This window comes from Pristiophorus japonicus, chromosome 3, assembly GCF_044704955.1.
Source record: "Pristiophorus japonicus isolate sPriJap1 chromosome 3, sPriJap1.hap1, whole genome shotgun sequence".
NCBI lineage: Eukaryota > Metazoa > Chordata > Chondrichthyes > Pristiophoridae > Pristiophorus > Pristiophorus japonicus.
In genome coordinates, this window is record NC_091979.1 from 61,349,183 (window position 1) to 61,362,718 (window position 13,536).

At 42.3% G+C, this 13,536-nt stretch overlaps 1 protein-coding gene across 1 annotated transcript in view; it reads left to right on the plus strand.

The window, feature by feature from the left end:
- LOC139259736 (von Willebrand factor D and EGF domain-containing protein) overlaps window positions 1–13,536 on the plus strand; it is a 446,188-nt gene that overhangs the window by 106,686 nt on the left and 325,966 nt on the right. Inside the window, exon 4 of the mRNA XM_070875369.1 lies at window positions 10,395–10,460. Coding sequence (XP_070731470.1) covers window positions 10,395–10,460 — 66 coding nt within the window. The remainder of the gene's footprint in view (window positions 1–10,394; window positions 10,461–13,536) is intronic.

The window sequence follows — 13,536 nt, forward strand, 5'->3', positions numbered from 1 at the left end:
GCATAAATGAATTAACTGGCTAACCTCTCAAGTGGACGTAAAAGATGATCCCATGGCACTATAGGAAGAAGAGCAGGGAAGTTCCCCCGGTGTACTGGCCAATATTTATCTCTCACCAACATCAGTTAAAAAAACATGATTATCTGGTCATTATCTCACTACTGTTTGTGGGACCTTGCTGTGCGCAAATTGGCCACCGTGCTTCCTACATTACAACACTGACTAAATCCCAAAAGTATTGGTTGTAAGGCGCTTTGGGACGTCGTGAGGTCGTGAAAGGAGCTGTAGAAATGCAAGTTCTATCTTTTCTAACCCTTTCTTAGCAATTATCACAGAAGAAATCAGACAACAAAGTCAAGAAGAATTGTATATTAACCATAGAAACATAGTTAGCAACAGTTAAACATTGTGTATGCAGATAATTAGTAGATATAATTAATTGATGAAATAAATAACTGAGGTTACAAAGGCAGTTCAGTTATATCACAATAATTCAGCATTAACTACATTCTAATTATTCATTTACAGTTGATATCAGTGTCTGAGATTGTTATAAATTGGTGTGATTAATTTAGGATTAGACTCCTTAGATAATTGTTAACAGCATTAGATAGCCAATCTATTGAATAGTTTAAAGTCTATGGGCTAGAAATTCGGTATCGCCCGCTTTGGGGTGGTGACGCCTCCGGGACGCTACCTTCCGCCTCAAAGTGCGATATTCAGTTGTGTCGCCCCAAGTGGAGAGGTGAGCATTAAGGGAAGCATTGCATAACCCTCTTAGGGCGCTAACGGCCCTTCACAGGGCCGTAGCGTGGAGAGTGTTTCTCAACTTGAGGCGCTAGGATACCGGCATCCTAGCACCTATAGAGGACGTGAGAAGATAAGAACATGAGAAATAGGAGCAGGAGTAGGCCACCTGGGCCCTCAAGCCTGCTCCGCGATTTAATAAGATCATAACTGATCTGATCATGGACTCAGCTCCACTTCCCTGCCCGCTCCCCATAACCCTTTATTCCCTTATCACTCAAAAATCTGTCTATCTCTGCCTTAAATATATTCAATGACCCAGCCTCCACATCTCTCTGGGGCAGAGAATTCCATAGATTTACTCCATAGAAATTCTTCCTCATCTCAGTTTTAAATGGGTGGCCCCTTATTCTAAGACTATGTCCCCTAGTTTAAGTTTCCCTATGAGTGGAAATATCCTCTCTGTCGAGCCCCCTCATTATCTTATATTTATCGATAAGATCACCTCTCATTCTTCTGAACTCCAATGTGTATAGGCCCAACCAACTCAACCTATCCTCATAAGTCCACCCCCTCATCTCCGGAATCAACCTAGTGAACCTTCTCTGAACAGGCTTCAATGCAAGTATACTCTTCCTTAAATAGGGAGACCAAAACTGTATGCAATACTTCAGGTGTGGCCTCACCAATACCTTGTACAATTGCAGCAGGACTTCACTGATTTTATACTCTATCCCCCTAGCAATAAAGCCAATATTCAATTTGCCTTCCTGATTACTTGCTGTACCTGCATACTCACTTCTTGTGTTTCATGCACAAGGACCCCCAGGTCCCTCCGTACTGCAGCACTTTGCAATTTTTCTCCATTTAAATTATAATTTGCTTTTCTATTTTCTCTGCCAAAGTGGATAACTTAACATTTTCCCAAATTATACTCCATCTGCTAAATTTTTGCTCACTCACTTAGCCTGTCTATATCGCTTTGCAGATTTGTTGTTCCTTCCTCACAATTTGCTTTCCCACTCATTTTTGTATCATCAGCAAACGTGGCTACATTATACTCGGTCCTTTCATCCAAGTCATTAATATAAATTGTAAATAGTTGAGGACCCAGCACCGATCCCTGCGGCACCCCACTAGTTACTGTTTGCTAACTGGAAAATGACCCATTTATTCCGACTCTCTGTCCTCTATAGTTAGCCAATCTTCTATCCATGCTAATATATTACCCCCCACCCCCGTGAACTTTTATCTTGTGCAGTAACCTTTTATGTGACACCTTATCGAACGCCTTCTGGAAATCCAAGTACACCACATCCATTGGTTCCCCCTTAGCCACCCTGCTCATTACATTCTCAAAGAACTCTAGCAAATTTGTCGAACATGATTTCCCTTTCATAAAACCATGCTGACTCTGCTTAATTGAATGTCCCGCTTTTCCAAATGTCCCGCTACTGCTTCCTTAATAATTTACTCTAGCATTTTCCCAACGACAGATGTTAGGCTAACTGGTCTATAGTTTCCTGCTTTTTGTCTGCCTCCTTTTTTAAATAAGGGCATTATATTTGCAGTTTTCCAATCTGCTGGGACCATGTGAAAACTGCAAAAAAATGGAAGGGAGGCTACCAAATGCCTTCCACAGGTAAGAGAGGTAAGTAATTGTTAAAAATTTGACTCTCAACACTTACCTCTTAAGTCACTGCTATGTCGCCCTGGGATCCTCTGTGCACCATTTGCCTCCCCCTGTCAGGAGTAGCACCAGGCAAAAACAGGCAGGTGAAAACAGTCAATTTTGGAAACGTGTCACGAAGAGGGCATCGCACATTCTTGACGTCACTAAGTGGGTGGCACTAGAGTGTGCAGCGCTAAATGACAGCGCCGCTGCTAAACAAGCACTGAAGTTCACGGCAGATTGTCATAGTGCACCGCTAAGGCGGTAGGTGTTTACTGGCCCCTTAGAAGCCCTCTCTAGCGCTAATGGTGTTAAACCGCCGAATTTCTCCCCCTATATTTGCTTATAGTTAGCAGTGTTTCCAGAACTTATATGATCTCTTGCTTATGAGCTGCTTGGATGAACTGGTTGCCTACCTTCCTCTGGGAGGATGATGTTAGTCTTCTGAGAGTGATGAACCTCTGTCTGTAGAGGTGCTGTCCATTTCTATTAGATCCTCTGCTGTTGGATTAATTCACCTTTCATGCTGGTAGTTGTATCTGGACTAACCGGCTTATCTCACCTCTTTTGATCTCAGGAAATTTGTATGTTTGTCTAAGTGACACACTTATACCTACTGGTGTATTTGGCTGGTGAACTTTACAATCTTAACAAATCTACGATTCTTCTCTCTATGTTGGTCATAGATTTTCTGATTTTTCAGAGACACCTTTCTACATATATCACTATAAAGACTGCTAAAAGAACGAGAACTAAATTAAGAACTAAGGACTGAAATTTGATCATTGAAAATTTTAATGTCAAGAACAGCAACATATATATCCTTAATTTCCAAAGAAACCACCTCAATTCTATTGGCCAATCTGTATGTATTAGAAAAATGTTGCCCTTCTGGTGTCAACGACCTCACACAACCATGTTGGTACAATTAAATGCAGGTGCAATGTCCTGAATCCGGAATTTCAAAAACAGTAATTGTCCGAAAACTGGACATTTCGCCGAACGGCAAGGAGCGGAGAAGCAGTGGCCGGAAAGATCCGAAATCTGGCATGGATTCACTCCCGAGGATTACGGATTTCAGATTGTTGATTTTCTTGTCTGAAATCTGGCAAAACCCAAAAACCGGCATGGACTTACCCGAGGATTCCGGATTTCAGACTTTGTACCTGTATTGGGAAAACTGAAGCCATTGTCTTCGGTCCCCGCGACAAAATCTATTCCCTAGCTACCAGCACCATCCCTCTACCTAGCATCTGTCTGAGGCTGAACCAGACTATTCGCAACCTGGTGTCATGTTTGACCCTGAAATGAGCTTCCGACCACATATCCATGCCATAACTAAGACCGCCTATTTCCACCTCTGTAACATCGCCCATCTCCACACTGCCTCAGCTTATCTGCTGCTGAAACCTTCATACATGCCTTTGTTACCTCTAGCAACAACTTCCTGGCTGGCCTCCCACCTTCTACCCTACGTAAGCTTAAGGTCATCCAAAATTCGTCTGCCCATGTCCTTCATGGGTGACTTTAATCGACATATAGATTGGGCTAAACAAACTGGTAGCAATAAGGTGGAGGAGGATTTCTTGGAGTGTATAAGGGATGGTTTTCTAGACCAATATATCAAGGAACCAACTAGAGAGCTGGCCATCCTGGACTGGGTGTTGTGTAATGAGAGAGGATTAATTAGCAATCTTGTTGTTCGAGGCCCTTGGGGAAGAGTGACCATAATATGGTAGAATTCTTCATTAAGATGGAGTGTGACACAGTTAATTCAGCGACTAGAGTCCTGAACTTAAATAAAGGTAACTTTGATGGTATGAGGCGTGAATTGGCTAGGCTAGACTGGCGAATGATACTTAAAGGGTTGACGGTGGATAGGCAATGGCAGACATTTAAATATCACATGGATGAACTTGAACAATTGTACATCCCTGTCTGGCGTAAAAATAAAACGGGGAAGGTAGCTCAACCGTGGCTTACAAGGGAAATTAGGGATAGAATTAAATCCAAGGAAGAGACATATAAATTGGCCAGAAAAAGCAGCAAACCTGAGGACTGGGAGAAATTTAGAATCCAGCAGAGGAGGACAAAGGGTTTAATTAGGAGGGGGAAAATGCAATATGAGAGTAAGCTTGCAGGGAACATAAAAACTGACTGCAAAAGCTTCTACAGATACGTGAAGAGAAAAAATTAGTGAAGACAAATGTGGGTCCCTTGCAGTCAGAATCAGGTGAATTTATAATGGGGAACTAAGGAAGACACAAATAACCTTCTGGAAATACTAGGGGACCAAGGGTCTAGCGAGAAGGAGGAACAAAAGGAAATTCTTATTAGCCAGCAAATTGTATTAGGAAAATTGATGGGATTGAAGGCCGATAAATCTCCAGGGCCTGATAGTCTGCATCCCAGAGTATTAAGGAAGTAGCTCTAGAAATAGTGGATGCATTGGTTGTCATTTTCCAACATTCCATAGACTCTGGATCAGTTCCTATGGACTGGAGGGTAGCTAATGTAACACCACTTTTTAAAAAAGGAGGGTGAGAAAACGGAATTATAGACTGGTCAGCCTGACATCGGTGGTGGGGAAAATGTTGGAATCAATTATTAAAGATGTAATAGCAGCACATTTGGAAAGCAGTGACAGGATCGGTCCAAGTCAGCATGGATTTATGAAAGGGAAATCATGCTTGACAAATCTTCTAGAATTTTTTTAGGATGTAACTAGTAGAGTGGACAAGGAGGAGCCAGCGGATGTGGTATATTTAGACTCTCAAAAGTCCCACACGAGAGACTAGTGTGCAAAATTAAAGCACATGGTATTGGGGGTAATGTATTGACGTGGATAGAGAACTGGTTCGCAGACAGGAAGCAAAGAGTAGTGATACACGGGTCCTTTTCAGAATGGCAGGCAGTGACTAGTGGGGTGCCGCAAGGTTCAGTGCTGGGACCCTAGCTATTTACAATATACATTAATGATTTAGATGAAGGAATTGAATGTAATATCTCCAAGCTTGCAGATGGCACTAAGCTGGGTGGCAGTGTGAGCTGTGAGAAGGATGCTACGAGGCTGCAGGGTGACTTGGACGGGTGAGGTGCGTGGGCAAATACATGGCAGATGAGGTATAATGCAGATAAATGTGAGGTTATCCCCTTTGGTGGTAAAAACAGGAAGGCAGATTATTACCTGAATAGTGACAGTTTATTAAAAGGGGAGGTGCAACAAGTCCTGGGTGTCATGGTACATCAGTCATTGAAAGTTGGCATACAGGTACAGCAGGCAGTGAAGAAGGCAAATGGCATGTTGGCTTTCATAGCTAGAGGATTTGAGTACAGGAGCAGGAAGGTGTTACTACAATTGTACAGGGCCTTGGTGAGGCCACACCTTGAATGTTGTGTACAGTTTTGGTCTCCTAAACTGAGGAGGACATTCTTGCTATTGAGAGATTGCAGTGAATGTTCACGAGACTGATGCCCGGGTTGACAGGACTGACTTGTTTACGCCATAGCATCTTAAGTCTTTGCTCACAAAGGTTCTGTCATTGATCCAGATAAAGCAGGACATCTTTATGGCCCCTTAATGATCCATCTCTGGGCCTGTGGTCTTGGTGGTTTCTTTACTATCACTGCTGAGGAATGTTCTGTTTGTATAAACCTTCATGGTTTAATCAGCATTAGCCCTTCCCTTTCTCAGCATTCAGTCTGACCACTGACTCCATTTTGAAGACACATTTGAGGCCATGCTTGGGGCATTTCTCCTAAATGTTCATGGAATGCTTGTTTTGAGGTATGTTGGGAACCTTTTGAAAATAATACTTCTTGCTTTATTCTCCTCTACACATCACAGATAATGATTTAGATTTAGTGTAGCTCACAATAGAAGTTATCCCATCACACGACATGCTCCCCTTCCTTTGCTCTGTCGAGCAGTCTGTTTTCAGTTCTTTGTCTCCTGTTATTGATGCCAGTGCCGTTATTTCTGCTTTCATGAAAGGCAGACAAAAAGCATCTGCAGAACTGTGTCTATTATCAGCATTTATTTTGCGATTTAATAAGAAATTAGCTGGTATTGCTCTAAAATATTTTTCAAACTGTGAAATATCGTATTAACCATGTCTTCTCTCACACAAGTACATGCACAGAAGCACGGACATATATCTGTTCAAATCCTCTGACTATTGTGGATTAACTTAATAACCAATACAATTTATAAGAGCCAGAAATTGTGCTTTGAGATTATTACTGTGCAAATGTTGATGCACTCATGTGAAAGTACTTTGGTAAAATAAATGGGTTACTATTAAAACAGCGGCCGAAGTAATTTAATACAAGCACGCTAATAGTTCATATCACAACGTGACTTGTAGGCTCAGAGGATTTACCAAATTTGCAACAGTAAAATAAGAGAATGAGTTTATGCTGAGTATAAACTTTAAAATTTGTTTAAGCAGCAAGATGTTTCCTATGACTGGTGACTCTGATGACACTGAACTATGACTCTGGGAAGAGAAACTGATAAGCGGACTCCACCTCTGGGGTGACACAGTCAACCTTCAATCCTCACGTGCTATGAATTAAAGGCCAGCAAAGTCAATTATTTGGTATATCTCTGAATTGCTGTGCTTCTGGCCATCTTAAGTAGTCAGTAAATATGGACACTTCCTGGTCGCAATATTGTATAAATGATATTGTACTGTGCTAGCATCAACTAAAGCTCTTGCTTTCTTTTGGATGTTTTAACATAAGAACATAAGAAATAGGAGCAGGAGTAGGCCATTGGGCCCCTCGAGCCTGCTCCGCCATTCAATAAGATCATGGCTGATCTAATCTTGGCCTCAACTTTCCTGCCCTCTCCCCATAACCCTGGACTCCCCTTTATTCAAAAATCTGTCTATCTCCACCTTAAATATATTCAATGACCCAGCCTTCACAGCTCTCTGGGGTAGAGAATTCCAAAGAATCACGACCCTCTGAGAGAAGAAATTTCTCCGCATCTCCGTTTTAAATGGGCATCCTTTTATTATGAAACTATGCCCCCTAGTTCTAGATTCCCCCGTGAGGGGAAATATCCTATCAGCATCTATCCTGTCAAGCCCCTTCAGAATTTTATGTGTTTCAATAAGATCGCCTCTCATTCTTCTAAACTCCAATGAGTATAGGCCCAACCTGCTCAACCTTCGTAAGATAACCCCATCATCTTAGGAATCAACCGAATGAACCTTCTCTGAACTGCCTCCAATGCAAGTATATCCCTCGTTAAATAAGGAAACCAAAACTGTACCTTAAATGGTGAAAAGCCTCTGAACCGGTAGTCATTTACATTTTCAGTACATTTTTAGTAGCATGGAATAGTGAAAAGCACTAAATGACTTGGTTAATTTTGTCTCTAAATCCCAGGTGAAAAGAAGAGCTAATCTTTGAAAGGAACAGAGAGAGAAATGTTAGTTTGGCTGAACCATTCTGTGCTGTGGTTAATGTCCTTCAAGGGCTTTAACATTCAAGTGGCAAAGTCTATCAAATTTTCCCTTCCTAAGAGTTGGAAAATGAGAAAGTGTTATGACAAGCATGAAATCTCCTTTTTACCAATTACAGATGCTCTCAATGCCACTAAGGTCAGTTTTAATGCAAAGCAGATCTCAGCAAAGCTAATGAATGGGAAAGCTCTATATGATGGCACTGTTCACTAAAACTCACTGGGATGATATCAGAGATGGACTTTCTGGTCTTTTGTGCTTAATTTTTCGTCGCAGAGGGGTGGTAATGGTGGCAGTGAGGTTTTCTGGGAGGGCGGTCAGCCTCCAACGCCCCGCGGGGCTTTTCGGGCCCGTTTTGTGGTGGGATGCTGCAGTACCACCCAGGAGAGCTGCGCCAGTGTGCAACGTTCCAGTTTGCGACACAGGTGCGCTTTTTGAGCCCCGCCCGACCCATATGCCCCGCAGCGCACCCTGCTGTCACTGCCTGGGAAAACGGGCGAACCATCCTATACCGACTGCAGAGAGGTATGTCATGCCGTCCTAAGGTAAGTGTGATTGTTTTATAGTTTAATTTGTTTTGTGATTTATGTTGTGGTGGTGTGGGCTATGTATTGGGAATGTTTTTGAGGGATTTTTTTCAGTTTTCTTTTCTCCCCAGGCGTCTCTCGGTGTGCTCCCGGGCCGGCTCTTTAGCTCGGGATTTTCCCATGCTAACACCCGAGGAGAGGTGTACAATGCCTCCCTTAGCGCTGCACCCCAGTCTCAGGGCCCAGCTGTCCAATTTTGATGACTGAGGCGCAAACTGTTCCTGGGCGCAAACTTAACCGCCCCACCCCCATTACCACCCCGAAATCATCAAAGCCGAAAACCCAGCCTGAAAAGTTATAATTATGAGGAGAGACTTGAGAGACTGTGGCTATTCCCATTGGGGTAGCGAAGACGAAGAGGAGATTTAGTAAAAGTTTAAAAATAAAATGATGACTGGTTTTGATATGGTGAATAGGGAAAGACCACTTGGACAAGGGGGTAACAATTTAAAATAATAGAGTGAGAGAAAGTTATTTATGCAGTAAGGTATTAGGGAAAGGAATGCCTTGTCACGGGGAAAAGAGCTGCACAGACTCAATAACCTGGCCACCTTCTGTGCTTTAAACTGCTATGGTTCTGCAGTTCAATGTGAACTAACTGACTGATGATGGAAACCACCAGGAGGGCCATTCAATTCACAACCTTAAAGTTAAGGCTGAAAGAACTGGCTGCTAGTTAAACCGGAGGTGTTCAATTTAAAACTATCCCAAGATAGTTCTTGATAGGAGATAAGTCTCAGGCTATTATATGAATAGTTTTCAACACAAAAGAATGTGTCCTGGATGTATTGAAACAGCTTGACCTTTATCTGCAGGAATCATGACATCTCGATTTTTCAGCAACTCGCACTTTGAAGCTTATTAGCTGGTCAAGTGTCACAGGAGTTTCTTCTTCTTAGGCGGTCCCTCGAATCGAGGATGACTTGCTTCCACACCAAAAAGACATGAGTCACAGGTGTTTCAATGAAGGACCTGACATTCCAGATCCCAAACTACATATTGAAAGGTGGAAGATGCCTATGCGTGGATTTTTTTAACATGTGGTGGCCGTTGCACACCAGCCACCAGACGGGCTTGACAGAGCTAGGTCCTGTTCCAGTGGCAAGGATTAACCAAGACTAACTGGAGACCAGCTCTGCTGCATGGATCTAGTGCAAATACATATTGCAATGTGGGCTGGCCCATGCTGCCCCTGGGCCCTCAACTCTCCTGGGTCCTGATCACGTCGCTCTCCAACTCTCGCCGCTCCTTCGCCCCGACCTCGCCGCTCCTTGCCGCCTCTCCTGTTGTACCTGCCCACACTCCAATCAGCAACTTGATTTTGGTGACGTCCAATCCAGTCGCCCTTCTCCAAGTCGTCGCCCTCCTGCACCAGCTGGCGCTGCTCCCTGAAGTGGCCTCCACGCTGCTCCCGGGCTGCCGCACCTCCACTTACAGGAACATATTGGAATTGAGAGCTGAATGCCAACCCTTTGCTACCATCAGTTCCAATCTCCTGGGAAATCATTTTGCCTTTAGAAAGATAATTTTTTTCTGGTGTATGTAGCAACCATGGATGCTTTGCTTTTGCAAAAGAAGAGACTGAGGGGTGGAAATTCGGTGCCGCCCGAATTGAGGTGGTGACATCACCTGGCCGCACACTTTAGGCCACTGAGGATTGCAGAATCCTTTGGACAGTCCCACCTGGTGACATAGATCTTTGGCAGAACTCTTTAATCTTCTGTTATAACATGTGGTCAGAGTGACCTTTGAATTAATTATACATAGTTCTGAATGAAGAAAAAATGCTGACCAATAGTGTAGTCTGGTTCTTCAAACAACTTCTATTGTTTTGCAGATGACATTATTCAGAATGCCATTTGCCTCTTTTCACATTCCATCCTAAATGCTTCACTTTTTTCCCATTGTAAATAGCTATTGCAGAAGCAAAGACACAGTCCTGTGCTCCAGGGGAAATAGTAATAGACGGAACCTGTCAAGGTAATAAAGGCTTTTATGAATTTATTAACAGAATCACTTGACTAAATACCAGTCTTCTCTTTTATGTAAGTTTTGAGTTATCAGGTTAGTCCGATTGCTGGATCTCCCATGGCTTTGCTGTTGGTAAATAAATGATACTCTCTGTTATAAAGATAGAAGTATTATACCACATGTTGCACATTTATTATTTTGTTACTAAGATGAATTGCCTCTTTAAACCACAAAGTCTAATTGTTATTAAGTAAACACAGGGTGAGGTCATTCAGTTTAATTACTGCTTGTTGAGAGAAGTTTGCAGATTGTAAATTTCATGCTCCAAGGTAAAAGAACCCAGGATGAATGATCTGGATTTCTTTCTCTTTTTAAAAAAATTGTTTTGCATTTGCCACAAAATCCAACACTTTGAAGTATGGTGTCTGGAATGTAATGCTAGACAAAGGGTAGCCAATAGTCCTTGGACCTACACTACCAAGGTAAGTGTTGTGCAGTGGGAATCCTGCTGCGCCCATGACTTCCACTCCAGGATAGATAGGTTTTAACCTTTTTCATATCTGTAAATGGTGGCAACAAAGTATGTGTCATATTAAATTGGGGATATTTTTGAAATGTGCATTTAAAAATATAAAATGATCAGTTTGGAACAGAATATTGTGCGATGCATTTTAGTATATTTAAAAGTATTAACTTCAAAATCCATTTACTGAGCCATTTTGGGATATATTTATACATTAATTAATTTCACTACTAAACATATTTACTATTACACCAGTCAATTTTCCATGGCATTGCACATGGGGAGTCAAGACCAGCTTCACATCAAGCAAGGTTAGAGGGCGGAGTGATGATTAAACCAAGGCAGGGAAGCAAGGAAAGGGAGATGAGGAGAGGGTGGGAAAAAGAGAGAGGGAGAGGAGAGGAAGGGGAAAGAGGGAGATGAGGGGTGGATGGGAGGAAAATTGGAGAAGGGAAGGGGAGAGGTGAAGGGAAGGGAGAAGGGCAAGTGGGAGTTGACCTCAGCAGGGAGGGGGCTAATTTTGCTTTGGCTGGGGGTGGCAGGATGTGATATTTGTCTTAGTGAGGGTGGGGGGTTCAGGGAGTGAATTTGCACAGTTGGAGTTCTCACTACTGAGAAGCAGGATTTAAAATACACATTCTGGGCCCCGCACCTCTGGCAGGGCCTTACACACAGCAAGCAGCTTAACAGAAGATCACAGGGGCATTGCCCCCTGATTTTCTGTCCATTAATGTCAATGGATGGAAAACTGCAAGCATAACATCCCAGATTTTCCATTAAATTGCCTACTGTGTGCAAGATTCTGCCAGTGTTGGTGGGCCTTGGAAAGTTTCACCATATTCTTAAAAGGAAAGTGTTTATTGTCAAATCAGTTTTTTACAGTAAAAATTCAGAATTGTTCTTCATTACCAAATCCCTCGGAAGATAAGGTCAGATCGATCCCACAATAAGGTTGATGAATCATAGCCTGTAGGAAGACCAGGCCTGATCAGCCTTTCTCTCATTCTTATTTACTTGTGACTTGCCCAGTTTAAAAAAAAAGAGCACTGACTTCATCAACAATGGTCCCTGTCAATAAATATTTTCATTAAAAAATGAAGCACTTTATTCAAAGATAAGCAAAATTAAATTAAAGGTATACTGGAATTTTGTTTACGAGGAAAACATGCTGTGGCCAGCTTTGCAGCACATTAGATATTTTCCATTCTTATTTTATTAGCTCATCCTGAGATTTGGCTCATTTACCAACGTAGTGTAGAATGGGATTACAGAGGCATGGTGACCTGTAAAATATGTACACATATTTCTTGTGTTGGTAACATTACATTACCAGCAGTGAATATTCAGGTGACAGATACTGATCACTGTAATTTGGGTTCCTTAAGCATAAGGTTGGATCACTTTGTGCACCTGGCTGGTTACATACAATCCAGGTGTTTCATGCACTTGTTCCTTCCATTTCCTGTGCCCAGAGCGTTGTACTTGTTCTGAAATGAAAGGGTTGTGATTTTGAACAGGGCATTTATCTTAAGACAGCTACAATTGTAAGAGCTCATTTATATTGATGTTTCAGTCGGAATGAGCTTTACTAACCCAGCCCAGAAATCAAAGAAAATTAAGTTAACGACAACAAACCAATTTGGGGCAGCGAACCAAATAGTCTTTTATTCGCATGTGTTGCAGTGCTTGTTGGACTGCTTCCAATCAGGTTAGAAACAAATCAATCTATCATTATTTGGATATGAGCCAGAACTGTGTTGAATATTTTAATACTGTCTGACTGTACAATGGCAGCAACGTACTTAATGATAGAAACTCACGCCATGAAAGTCTTGATTCTGACATCATGCTTTTACAATTCAATGCCTTGGTTTGTCACTGGTATGCAATTTTTTTCACGAAACAAATATTTAAAAATTGCTGCTAAAAGTATTCAAATCTTTCCTGCTAAAAAGAAAAAAAAGACTTGTGTTTATATAGCACCTTTCACGACAACCGGATGACTCAAAGTGATTTACAAACAATGAAGTACTTTTGGAGTTTATTCACTGTTGCAATGTGGGAAATGCGGCAGCCAACAAACAGCAATGTGATAATAACCAGGTAATCTGTTTCTGTTATGTTGATTAAGGGTTAAATATTGGCCAGGAAACCGGGAATTCCTCTCCTGCTCTTCTTCGAAATAGTGACATGGGATCTTTGACGTCCATGCGAGAAAGCAGACAGGGCCTCAGTTTAACGTATCATCCGAAAGACAGCACCTCCAACAGTGCAGCACTCCATCAGCACTGAACTGGAGTGTCAGCTTGGATTTATGTGCTCAAGTCCCTGGAGTGGGACCTGAACCCACAACCTTCTGACTCAGAGGCGAGAGTGCTACCCACTAAGCTACAACTACTATTATCATATTCTTAACACAGATGAGACTGCATACAGGGAGGCTAAAGTAACAGTGACCTTAGTCTTTATTAAGACACTCCAGAGTGAGGAACAGGCCTTAGGCGCCGGCTTATATACAGTGCTCCCAAGGGATGCTGGGATCCCTTGGGACTTCAGGTGGTG